This window comes from Aethina tumida, chromosome 4, assembly GCF_024364675.1.
Source record: "Aethina tumida isolate Nest 87 chromosome 4, icAetTumi1.1, whole genome shotgun sequence".
Lineage (NCBI taxonomy): Eukaryota > Metazoa > Arthropoda > Insecta > Coleoptera > Nitidulidae > Aethina > Aethina tumida.
In genome coordinates this window covers 27,296,623-27,309,641 of record NC_065438.1, presented here as the reverse complement: position 1 = coordinate 27,309,641, position 13,019 = coordinate 27,296,623, and the positions used below count along the sequence as shown (strand labels likewise).

The window sequence follows — 13,019 nt, the reverse complement described above, 5'->3', positions numbered from 1 at the left end:
ATATGAAATTAATAAATCAAGTATGTTTGGCCTTGTTTCTCGCTCATGTTTGCATTCAATTTTTAAATATGATACTAGGATGTATCGGATTTAACAATTTAATTTTTAATGATTCTATGTCTATACTGATTTAAAAAAAGTTTAAACTTTTTTATAACAACGGTAATTGCGATAATTTCATTTCTTCCTTATAGTTTAAATGGTGAATGAATAATATGGTAAAATAAATAAATAATTTATATGTTACGGTACATGTAATTATGTATAATTGTCTGTTATTATATAAACATAATCATCACTATGTTTGGTAAATGTGATGAATAATTATCAAATTAGATGTTGAATTCATAAAAATTCATAATGCAGAATGTGTTAAAATTTAGAATTAGAATATTTGTCAGACTTTTTATATTTACATTTATTACTGTACTTGTATTGTCCCTTGCAAATGCATCCCCCATAACCTTAAACTCCAGAAAAACTGATTTTTTAATATTCTCTAGGTGATATTGTTAAATCTGAACCATTGTCAAACAAAATAAATTGTTTTCACAATGTGTGAACTGTATTGCGATATAAAATTGTCAAAATTTTCCTAGTTTTGTACTTAACTGATAGAATAAAATAACAAAAATGTTTCATCTTCAACTTAGAACGCTAGTAAATACTGTAGATTCCTTATTCTGTAAACGTCTGGCACTCGTAATAATATTCCTTCTCCAACACAAACTAACCGCCTTTTATCACATCATAATTACGAGAGAAAAATATGACTTTCTGACACATTCTCAGTGATATATCTGGACCTTGCCAATCAAAATAAATGTTTTCACAAATTGTAAATTAATTAATATTTGGTGTACAAGTGTGACATTCTTTCGGTTTTGTACCCAACTGATAAAAATTTTTCAATTTGAACTTCCAATAAACCCATTAATAAGTTTCGTAGATAATGATCTTCGTCTCCACTGGTGGACTGGTCCTCTTAATTATATTGCGTCGCCAGCTTTACTAGAGGATATTTAAAATTTATTCTTGGGAACTTAAAATTCTATTTGGATTAAACAATAATCAACAAACCAACCGCCTTTTATCACATTTTTGAAATGATATCGTTAGAACCAAACCGTCGTCAAAATTGTTCCTCCTAACAGATAAAATTTCTCAGTTTCATTAATATCTTTTTTTGGTCAAAATATATATTTTTATTAAACAATAACCAAGAGACCAGTTAACTTGATAAATATCAAGAATTCATTAGCTATATTTATGGATCTTAGTGATGGTTATAATAAGACTGTAATAACTGCCAATTATACATAATTACCGAATTTACATCACACATACCGTAACACATACATTAATTAAAAATTATCAAAATTGAAATAATTGACACCTACATTTTATGGCTTTATAAATTAATATTTATTTTATTCCAAACTGAAGGATTCAGAACTTTAGCTCATTATTGAAGATCCTTCTTACCTAAATTTCCAAGGATTCGCAGACATCACGAAATTTTTAAATTAATTCCAAATAATTAACAAATTTTTATTTAAAACTAAATTATTTTTTTCTAAAAAGTTCAATAAATTATTATGGCATTAGTATTATTTATCGCTAGTAATGTGAATATTTTAAAATGTAAATTTAATTACAATCACTAGATGATGCATTAATTGAAGATTTTACAATATATATGTATATTATTTTTGATCAAGATTTTTTATATAATTATTTTATTTGTAATCATTTATTTGGATGAATTGCAGTTTTGAAGATATTTTATTCGGATGGATTCAAAGAATTTCAAAGAAATTATACGTTTCCTTGTTTATACTACACTCAGTGAATTTATTTATTCTTTTCCACTAAAACTAATGTTACTTTATTAATAAATAATATATACACATTAATTTTTTTTTTTTTTGTATAAGGATAACCAAAGAGGGTAAATTAAAACACAAAAATTAATGTGTTCATTTATTTTATTACACACATTACACACTTCAAAAGGTCAATGTTATTTACACAATACACACCATATTTAAAAGTGTTGAAGATGTTGAACAAAATTTTCCACTTAGCTACTGCAACAAAAAAATAATTAATCATGATATAATTAACTAAATAATATTGCCTAAAATGTAAACAATTTAATTCGGTTAAGCATAAGAAGGCAATTCAACTTGATAAATTAATCTTAATTTTAACGAATTAACTTTTCCATGATGAAATATAACAATTTTGAAACACCTAAAAATTAGCATCTGTGTAAGAAATCAAATATATAATGAATAAGATTTTAATCTTTACTTTTTAAGTTCGTTTTTCTATCTGTCTGTCTATATAGCAGAGGTGCCCAAACTGCGGCTCTTTGAAGGATTATTTGTGGCTTTCGATAAGTGTACCCGAGTTCCCTTTTCATTCCTGAATTATCAAGAGAAGTGAAATAAACGTGTTTAATTTTTAATAATAACAGAAATTACTGAATTTTATTAATATCATTGCATTCATTGTTAATAGGTAGGCTATACCACGATATAAGTTTTGTTTATAATTTATAAATAGCTATAGTAGGATCCATTGGTAAATACTAATGCTAAGCAAGTGAATCTGGGCAGGATATATTAGTAATAAAAACACATAACGTAGTATACAGAATCTGAGAAATTTCCTAGGTAATTTGGAAAATACAAATTATGTAGGATAAAATTGTCATTAGAATTCAAATATGTTAATAGTTTTTTAAAGTAAGCTCTCGTTTTTAAAATATCCGTAAAGAAATAATATTTATGGAATAATAATTATAGAAGTTCAATTTGAAATATTTTTTGTAAGCACACAATTATTTTTTCGTATTTATTCTATACTTTCTAACTTTCAACATTAAGAACCATCACAGAGAATGAACAATATAAACTCTTTCACAACTTGTTGGTATAGAGGTCATTTAACCGAAAAAGTGTAATATTATACTGATTTTCGATGACTTGTGTTACGATAGAAATTAAATCAAATAATTGCATATTCGTTTCTTACTATTTAATTATTTTCAATTTCAATTTAAAATATTATGGTATAAAATATGTTAATGTTATCCACACGATATCTATATTTGTTTTAGATCGATTTTTGTTGGAGTCATTTCCAGACGTTTCGCTAGCACGAGTGGCTAGCATCTTCAGAGGTCTCATTTGGTTTGTGTCTCTTTGACATCTGATTAACAACTAAATGACAACTTATCAAGTTCATTAATCTCGTTTGATTGTCCAGAAATAAATATCTGTCATCCCTCTTCCCAATAATTCTGATATTTGATTTCCATAGAATTAAATTTTGGTTAAAAAGTTTCTCACTATTAATTCAACAATTAGGAGAAAAGGATGTAGGAAATGTATTTTTAAAGATATATTGACATCCGCGTAGTTTTGAGTTAATTTCAGGTCAATTCGTAATTCTTTAATTTTTTAGTAAGATGGTTTCGGCATTGTAGTGACAGGACGTTGAAAATGCTGTCTATTGCTTCGATTAGTTCTGAATTAGTAACATTTTTGCTATTTAAATTGAATTTATCTAATTTTCGGACCTAGTTTAACGGCAATAAAAAAATTAAATAGTAATGGACATTAAAAAATGGTTTTATCTCATTTAGATTCAATTATAGCAAAAATTAAGAAAAAAATACGAAAAACTGCGGTTTTTGGATTCATACATGTATACACCATAAACTTAAAATGTTCCAAAAAGATCTCAACTAAAGAAAATATTGATTTTGATTTGTTTTCTTTAATTCTTTATATTTGAAAATTAGATAAAATAGAAAAGACAAATAACTTACTTTTTATTCATATTCGATAATTCATATTTACGAAAGGCTTAAAATGTTTCTTCAAAGGCAAAGTACCATTAAAAATATGTACATCATTTCATATCAGTTATTAGCTGATGTAATTTATTCCAAATGAAGGAATATTGGTACACAAAAAAATATAGGCAAAAAGACTTGTATGATGTAATATAAATAAGAGAGATATACTACATCTCTTAAGAATAGCAAACCTTGTAATTTATTTTATTCTCGATTTTATATGAATATTAATTTATTAAAATATTTTAAGTTGATTCCTCCAAAATATTACGAAAATAGCAAATACGTGAAAAAGTCACATTTTTCGTAAGAACTATTTTTTTTTCTAACCAATAGATGATGTTTAATTTTTAGTATGAACAAAAACTATATAATTCAGTGTTGGCACACAAAAATTATAGTTTAAAAGGCTTGTATGATGATATAAAAATAAATATAGTATGACTATGTTAAGAATCGCATATGACATATTTATGTTAAAAGAAAAATAAATTTCATAATAAAAATTAATGAAAAGTTGACCCGTTTATTTAACTTCCTTCAAAATGTTAACTATCAAATTCATGATAAAGTCACTTCTTCAAATGATTTCATTTTTTCTGGCCAAGTAGGCAATAAATAAAAGTTAATTTTTAGTATACAAATATTATATAAAAGTTCATTTTTACAAGAACTTCGAAGTGTCCAATACACTAATATACCAAACCCGCAACTTTTTTATTTTTGATTTTATATAAATAATAAATAGGACAAAAGTAGAAAAACTATTATATTAAAAAATTATGGAGAATAATTAATTATTTATTCGCCATTCAATTTAGCTTCCATTACTTTTAGTTACATTTTTCAAATTTTTCTGATAGTTTAATTTTTAGAGTTAACAACTGCTAGTTCTATTTCTATTATATTTAGTTGGCAACTTTTTAGTATAAGTAATATATAAGAAATATTTTACTGTTTATTCCCTCATTTAGTACATCCGAATTAATTTTCTCTGATTATGGAATTTACTTATGAAAAATATAAAAATAAATTCAAATTGAAATAAAAAGAATAATAAATAATAAAATGAACAATTCAGTCATTATTAATCTCGCATAAAAGATGCACTTATTTAATATATTATATTGCACACATTAAGAGCTTAATAATTAAGACTAATTATTTTTTATTATCACATTAATTTCTATTATAATTTAAATTAAACAGAAATTAAATTATTTATTTCCTACATTTAAAATAAGTACTTATTGTTGGAAACTGAGTCTTATGAAATGAAAATAATTATATGCTTCACTATATCCTCATATATGGTAACATGTAATTTTGCAATAATTCAAATTATTTTTATTGTTCAAATTTCTTCTTATAATTTAGATTATTAAGACATAATTATTTCTAATAAATATCAATTATGTACTAACGTAGTATAGAAGTAGTAATAAATAGTTTCACTTTTTTCACATTTACGAAAAATTTTTATGTGTGCAATAAATTCTGAATAAATTATTTAGATTCTAGATGGAAATAGTAAATTCCATTAAAAATTTACATAATTAATGAGGATTATTTTCAATAAGCCTTTATGATGGAGGTGCTATGTTGAAGTAGTAATAAATTTCACTTTTTACATTTACAAAACTTATATATGTGTATGTGCAATACTTTTTTCATAAACAAAAGATTCTAAATATGCCTCAAATTTACATAACAAAAATATTTATTTCATAATTTTGAATTTATAAACATTCTGATTAATTAATTTGTACATAAATTATTTTTCTTTATGATTTATTATTAACTAGATAATTTTGTTTGAAATTTTACCTTGGTTAATGTTAATAGAACTTAGTTAAAATCCGAAAGCTATTAGGATAACACTTAGGGAATTTATAGGTTTTATTTAATAAATCATATCGTATTTTAAAAACACTATTTAAGAAAAAATCAAGGTGAATTTTTAAAAAATTATTCTCAATTTTTGCGAAATAATCTTAATGAAATTAGCATGTTACAACATTTTTAATAAAATTCTAAATATATTAAAACATGAAGAAAGAAATCCTAACATGAATACAAAGCGTATATTTGATATATGTTTAAATATATATTATATATTACACTGAATCTTTTATTTATTACTGGGACATAATAAATACGACCTCTAACTTTTAAAATTTAATAATTGGACTGCAAAAGAACAATAATTTATAAGATATTTCGACATGTTAAATGTATAAATCTTTTGAAGGCTAAAAATATTATACATTTTACCTTTTTTAAAACATTAGATACATTGACAGGACTACAACAAAACAACTTTTGTTTATATTACGAGTCTTGGTTAAAGACAATTAAGAATTTAGTAATGTCATACTGAATGGTTTAGTAATGCATTTATATCCTGTATTTTTAAGTTACGAAAAATAAAAAACAAAAAATCATTATTCTACTTGTCTCCAAGATTATGTTGAAATATAGAAAATGAATATTAAAAGCAAACAAATTAAAATTTTCTATTACTGTTGATCCACAAAAATAACTTTTGTTTATGTTTTGCTCTAGGCTAAAACAAATAATAATTTAATCATTCCATACAATAGAATTTGTTTATATGTTCAATTACAAATTAGTTAATAGTTTACACCTTATGTTCTTATTTTTAAGTTACTTAAAATAGTACAGCAAACAAGAAAATAATTATTTTTCTTAAACTTAAGTCCATTTTGAAAACAAAAGATAAAGATTCTTAAACTTAAGTCCATTTTGAAAAAACTAAAACAATATATAAAATTAATATTAAAAACTGTTTTGTATTATTGTTAACATTGAGAATCACGACAATATATACTTTGTTTATATTACAAATCTTGGTTCTGGACTACAACAAATAAAAATTTAAAAATATCATTTTTTATGAATATTAAATGAAATAAAAAATATTTATCTTTTATAATCTCAAGTCTATTTTAAAATTAGAAGAGATTTGGAATATGTTATTATAACAAAAACGGTAATGAGTATTAAATGATGTTTAAATTTTGGAATATTGTTGATATAAGAGTAAATTAAATATAAAACAATAAAACGTCGTATAAAAATGTAGTTTACTACATTGAATAACAATTATAAACAAAATTATTTCTTTCAGAAAATAATATTTCAATGAAAAAAATGTTTGTGTGTAAAATGAGTTGTAATACATGATTCCTATCAAATAATTGAGATACACTAAATAAATAAATGTTTATACAAATTTGTTTAGTTTCATTCTAATTCATCCATTTTAAAGAAAAAGTTTCTGAGTTTCTGAGAATGTTAACACATTTCATCAAAGATAAGAATATAATACATTAGTATTTCGATCTCTTTTGTTTCATATTAATTTTTCATTGCCATAAATGAATTAAAAAGTCATTAAATGTTGATAATTATATGGAAAAAATTATGTATTTATAGAATTAATTTTAAATTTATTTATAAAAATTTTTGATAAATTGTTTTGATCCATAAAATGTTTAGCTTACTGTATGGAAAACAAGAAAATTTCATTGAAAAAAATGTTTTATAACATAAAACATCATTAAATAATTGAGATATATAGAATATATTAAGTTATTCAATTTCCCCCAAACATAAAATATTGATATATCCATTTTATTTAAGGTCTTTGCCAAAAATGTAATACATTAGTATTTCGATGCTTTTTCTTTCATACTGTTATTTCATTAGTAAAAAAGGATTAAAAACTTATTCAATACAGTATCAGTTAATATGTGTAAATGAATGTGTGTATAAATTAGTTTAATTTCACGTCAAATTAAAATATCTGCCAAGACTAAAATATTTCTGTGATAATTGAAATTTATCTCATTTTAACCAAGAAATACCAGCTAGTTACCATGCATTTTTTAATACGATATAATGCAGTTTTTCAACAAATTTCAGTAAAGTTTATATGAAATTTGGACAATTATTAGGTACTGTATATGTATTTACCAAAACAAAGTTTTCCAAAACCACCATAATACCACTTTAACAAATATACAGTAGCAGATACACCTATTCTCTATTTATTACTAAATCCATCTCAATTACTACCTTATTGTTAAATTGATTTTCCTTTGCGGTATTTACATCGTAAAACATTAAACAAACCATCAACCTTATTCGCCGATCATAAAACTGACAAACCGCCGCGAAACTCACCCATTAAGTCCAGTTTTGCAATTAAATCATGCCGACGAAGTGTTGACACGACACTTTTTTTCCAGCAATACCCGTTCTACCAAAGTATCACTTGCAATACGATTGTCACGGAATCTTTACCAGAAAAAACAAAATGTGGCTCGGAACAATCGCATATTGCACAAAATTACTTTTGAATTGTAAAATCAAATTAGACCACCGTCGTTACGTAATTCCGGTGCATCTCCACGAACGTGCACTTCCTCGATGCAGGTGCATCTGGGGGCTGGTGCTGGATGTGGGGGTTAATTTTCCACAGATATATACGACAGGCGTTGGGGTTCCTGATCAGTACCAACCCGTGTACAATCATGAAGGTAATGCATGGAAGATGTTGGAAGATGATTAAAATAGTTCAGTGACAATACTGAAGAAGTAAAGTGGTAAAATTTATTGTTCTGTTTTCAGGTGTTCGTTTGCGTTTTGGCCCTGGCCGCCGTATTTAGTTACGTACAAGGTAATATGTTTCGTAAATTATTAATTGCAACGGGTAATGTCAAAGAGTATCCGACAATTAATTAATGTGGCTACTTTTTTACATCCTGATACTTTTTATGTATGATACAACCATTTTAATTATAATTTATAGCTTAATTGATTTTTGGTGTTCGCAACATTGATATTTATGTTTTTTAACTCTTTTTGATTATAATTTACATTTGTATGTCTTCCCTTGTCCGAACATAATTCTGCAACATTACAGCTGGCGGTTGGTCTGGAGGAGGTGGAGGCGGAGGCGGCGGCGGAGGTCCTTGGAAATCCGGAGGAGGAGGAGGCGGCGGTGGCCCCTGGAAATCTGGAGGAGGTGGAGGTGGCGGAGGACCGTGGAAGTCAGGAGGTGGCGGAGGAGGAGGAGGTGGTGGTGGATTCAAAATAATTAAAATTATCGTACCGAGTGGCGGCGGAGGCGGCGGAGGTGGTGGAAACCCCTGGAAATCCGGAGGCGGAGGAGGCGGAGGCGGTGGTGGTCCATGGAAGTCCGGCGGAGGTAAGTTAAATTGATGATAAATGACTAAACGACTAATAAGATATTATGATTGTTTTAGGCGGGGGCGGTGGTTGGAGTAGTGGAGGTATGCACTTATAGTTGGATGATACACAGAATAATGAATCGTAGAATGTAGATTGCCATAATTTGTAGTAGTTTATAGTTATTCATAACAAGATGCATTTGTATGAAAGGTGTGGTATGAAATCAGAAATCCGATATTCATAAAGCACATCTTTAATAATTGTCAACATATATCTAATTATTTTTTGTTTAAGGCGGAGGAGGTGGAGGTGGATGGAGCTCAAGCGGTGGCGGATGGTAACCAATCTCAAACCATCAAGCAAAAATTGTGGAACAATACAGCTATTAAACGTGATATAGTTTAGAAACCAAAAATATTTTGTAAATAAAAAATTGTACATTTTGTAAAATATTCTGAATAAAATTATAGTATATGATAACAACAATAATTTATTATGAAATTAATTCACATTTAAAAAGATTAAATTTAAACTTCCTTCTTTTAAAATTTATGTAATAATCGTAAATCAGATAAATGAATTTGAAAACAACTAAATTACCAATACGTTTTAAAGAAGATTCTTCACAGCATAAAAGGAATCTTGACCAAGGTCACATAAAAATCATTCATGTAGATTTGGATCAGGAAAAAGAGCGAGTTCAAATTTATTACAGCCTGAGGTGAAATTTAATTATGGCGGTAATAAATGATTTTAAACATATTGTACAAAGCAGTAAATTGAAGTTTATTAATCTTAAACTGTATTATTTATGAAGAAATTACCTTTGGATTACTTTAATAGTTCTACGCAGGAAATCATTGAATAAATTAGTAGTAATCAAGATTAATTAATAAGTTATACGGGGTATCCAAAAGTAATATTAAACGTTATGCATTTATAGTGGAATAAAAAACATATATGTGTGTGTGTGTGTGTGTGAGTGTGGGTTAATTCTAAATATATTAAATTGTTTTACATTAACATTTAAATAATTGAAATACCAATTGAAACGAGTATCTTCACGATATATACATTTTCATTAGAATATCTACATTTTACATTTAATTTATTTGATTGCCTCACGAAGACAATTCATCAAATGACTTAATAAATATATAAATGCATATATAAATAAAATAATATATCTAATTTTCAGAAAGCGAAAACATATTTTATAATATTATATATTTAATACAAAATTATCTCAAGTTATTGATTTAATAGTAATAATAGAATATGCAAACGGCTTTCATTGAAACAAATTTATCAACTAAATTTGCAATGCAGATACAGTTGGGAATACACTTATTAGCCAACTAATCACATCAATAAATAGACAAATTTTATAACTTTTTATAATAACATTCAATTAATTTTGCGTTTTAAACAACTTAAAATAGGGTACATTATTATACATATATATTATATATAATATAATATAAGAATAAATTGTATTAATTGTAATTTTACCAATTATGCAATACAAATTGCCTAATAAATAATAATGTATTGGATTAAATAAACGATTTTTATAATACTTGAATTTATATGGAAATTTTAATTATTAATTATGATCATATCCAATGTAAGAAATAATAATTACATACTTTAATAATAATGGAAAACGTTTTCAATTTGTTGCACTGTATAATTAATATTCAGTTCTAAAAATATAGGTGTGTACATTTTAATAGGAAATTAAATAATATATAATATATTAACAAGAATCTTTTGTTTCTGAATGTAGTTTACTGTTTTTGTTTTAAACTTTTAATGTCCTTATTTTATTATTTTTTCTACCATCGACGTCAACGAATTTTTTTAAACAAATTTTTAGACTCGAGAACTAAAAATTATAGAATTTTTGTTCCTTAACCAACAATATTGCTCATATGAGCAAAAAAATTGAGTTGATACATATATCTTCTAATAAAATTTATTAAAAAATCAATGTTAAATATTACATATTATATGTTACAAATTTAATTCAATATGTATTTTGAAATATGACGATGTTGTTTATTGGAATTCTTTTTGATGTTAAACTTTTAGAACCTCTATTTTATAACTTTTTCCCGCATCTATAATGTGATCATTATCATTAATTAACAAAAATCAAAATTAAAAAATATTTGTTTTATTCATTTTTATGTTCTTTATTTCATCAAAATATTTAGCAAGAGTACTAGTCCCTATTGCATAATTTTCCAAATTGTTTTGCATATCTTTTTATCATAGCAATGAATTGGATTAAATAAATGATTTTCACAATACTTGAATTTATATGGAAAGTAGAAATTATGATCATATTCAATATGAGAAATAAAAATTACATACTTTAATGATAATGAAAAATGTATTCAATTTGCTGCACCGAATAATTAATGTTCAAAAATATATATGTATATATAAATAATCTTTTTAATAAGGATAAGAGTGTTGTTTACTTTAAAACTTTTATAAATATCATTAACATAACAGAATCTTTATTTGAAAATTAATTTCGGGTTGTCAAATAAAATATTTGTCTCATTTAGTCGTTATATAATTATTAAATGTATTATAAATTCATCATCAATTAGGGGTAATTATTGATAATTACAAAATTTTCTTTATTCAGAGAAGATTAACTTAATTTAGTAATAGCATAATATAGTAAATTATTACTTAAAAATAACTTAAAAAATGCAGCTCCCTAAAGTAGTATCTCAGATTAATTCCTTGATAATTATAAACGATGTTTTGCTTGAGTAATGCCGGTAGTTGGGCAATATTTGAAGTGATTATATTTAAGTATTGAACATTCGAATATTTTACGTGGACTCGGACGATCCTTTCACTGCAACTAATAGGATAATCTATTCGTGGTATATGGGAAAAATTAATATAATAATAATCAGTCTAATTGCACATTTCTTTGTTACAATTTACATAATATAAATATAATTACTTCAATCTCAACAAAAAATATATTTTAATGTAAAATTATATAAAAATAAAACTAATTAGGAATAATAAACCTATTATTTGTTGGTTGACTAAATAATTATTTTTAAAATTCACGATTGAATGAAACCTCTCTAAGAAATAGATATATATTAAAAAAAAAAAAAATACAACTTATAGGCATTTTTCCGAAGATAAAATATCAACATTATTGATGATTTACATATATAATTTATACATTGAAATTGTTGCTGGTATATATAAAAAGAACATGAAAAAAGTCTAAGAATATATTTTCGTTAATTAATTTCCATTAAATCAAAAATTGAAAACATTTTCATTAATTAACACATAGACTGCGATTATTATTGCAAACAATCCTGTGAACTTCCTACATGAGTTTACGTGTTTTATTATTTAAATATATGAAGTTAATTTACAGATTTGACAATTCTAATAGTGATTCTTATTAAAATATAGATCAAATTAATTATGTTTTATATTTTAACAAAGTGAAAAGTATTAAAATAAGTCAAAAAATAAAATTTAATTAAGAAATAACTAAATGTAAAAATATTTCGTCATATATATGAACTCAATTTATAGATTAAGACAATTCTGACAGACAATCTTATTAATTTATTAGATAAAAATAATCATGTTTTTTTATTTTAATAAAGTGAGAAGTATCAAAATAAGTTTCATGAGTGTTTTAGTTCTATAGGTTATGGAATAAATGGAATTCGAAGGATTTTTATTGATTATCACCACAATTTATCCTGTGAATTTACTGCGTGCTTTTATGTATTTAATTACACACACTAATTGAAAAATGAAATGAAAAATAATTTATATACTGTGATCCTTGAAAACTGCAGTTTTTACATGAAGATTCCGCAAGTGTTGGCGTATTCTTCTGCAATCAATGTCACTCTGGCGA

The 13,019-nt window shown here is 25.0% G+C and overlaps 1 protein-coding gene across 1 annotated transcript; it reads left to right on the top strand.

The window, feature by feature from the left end:
* Window positions 1-8,430: 8,430 nt before the first annotated feature.
* LOC109596406 (protein FAM98B-like) lies at window positions 8,431-9,496 on the top strand. The gene is made up of 6 exons (XM_020011949.1): window positions 8,431-8,436; window positions 8,528-8,576; window positions 8,823-9,107; window positions 9,166-9,192; window positions 9,302-9,306; window positions 9,386-9,496. Exons 1-6 carry the CDS (start codon window positions 8,431-8,433, stop codon window positions 9,494-9,496), a joined length of 483 nt encoding a protein of 160 aa, XP_019867508.1.
* Window positions 9,497-13,019: the final 3,523 nt, after the last annotated feature.

Excerpts from the sequence above, each read along its gene's own strand:
- LOC109596406 (XM_020011949.1), top strand. Across the intron at positions 8,577-8,822 it reads CGTATTTAGTTACGTACAAG|CTGGCGGTTGGTCTGGAGGA; the intron begins GTAATATGTTTC and ends GCAACATTACAG. Across the intron at positions 9,108-9,165 it reads TCCATGGAAGTCCGGCGGAG|GCGGGGGCGGTGGTTGGAGT; the intron begins GTAAGTTAAATT and ends TGATTGTTTTAG.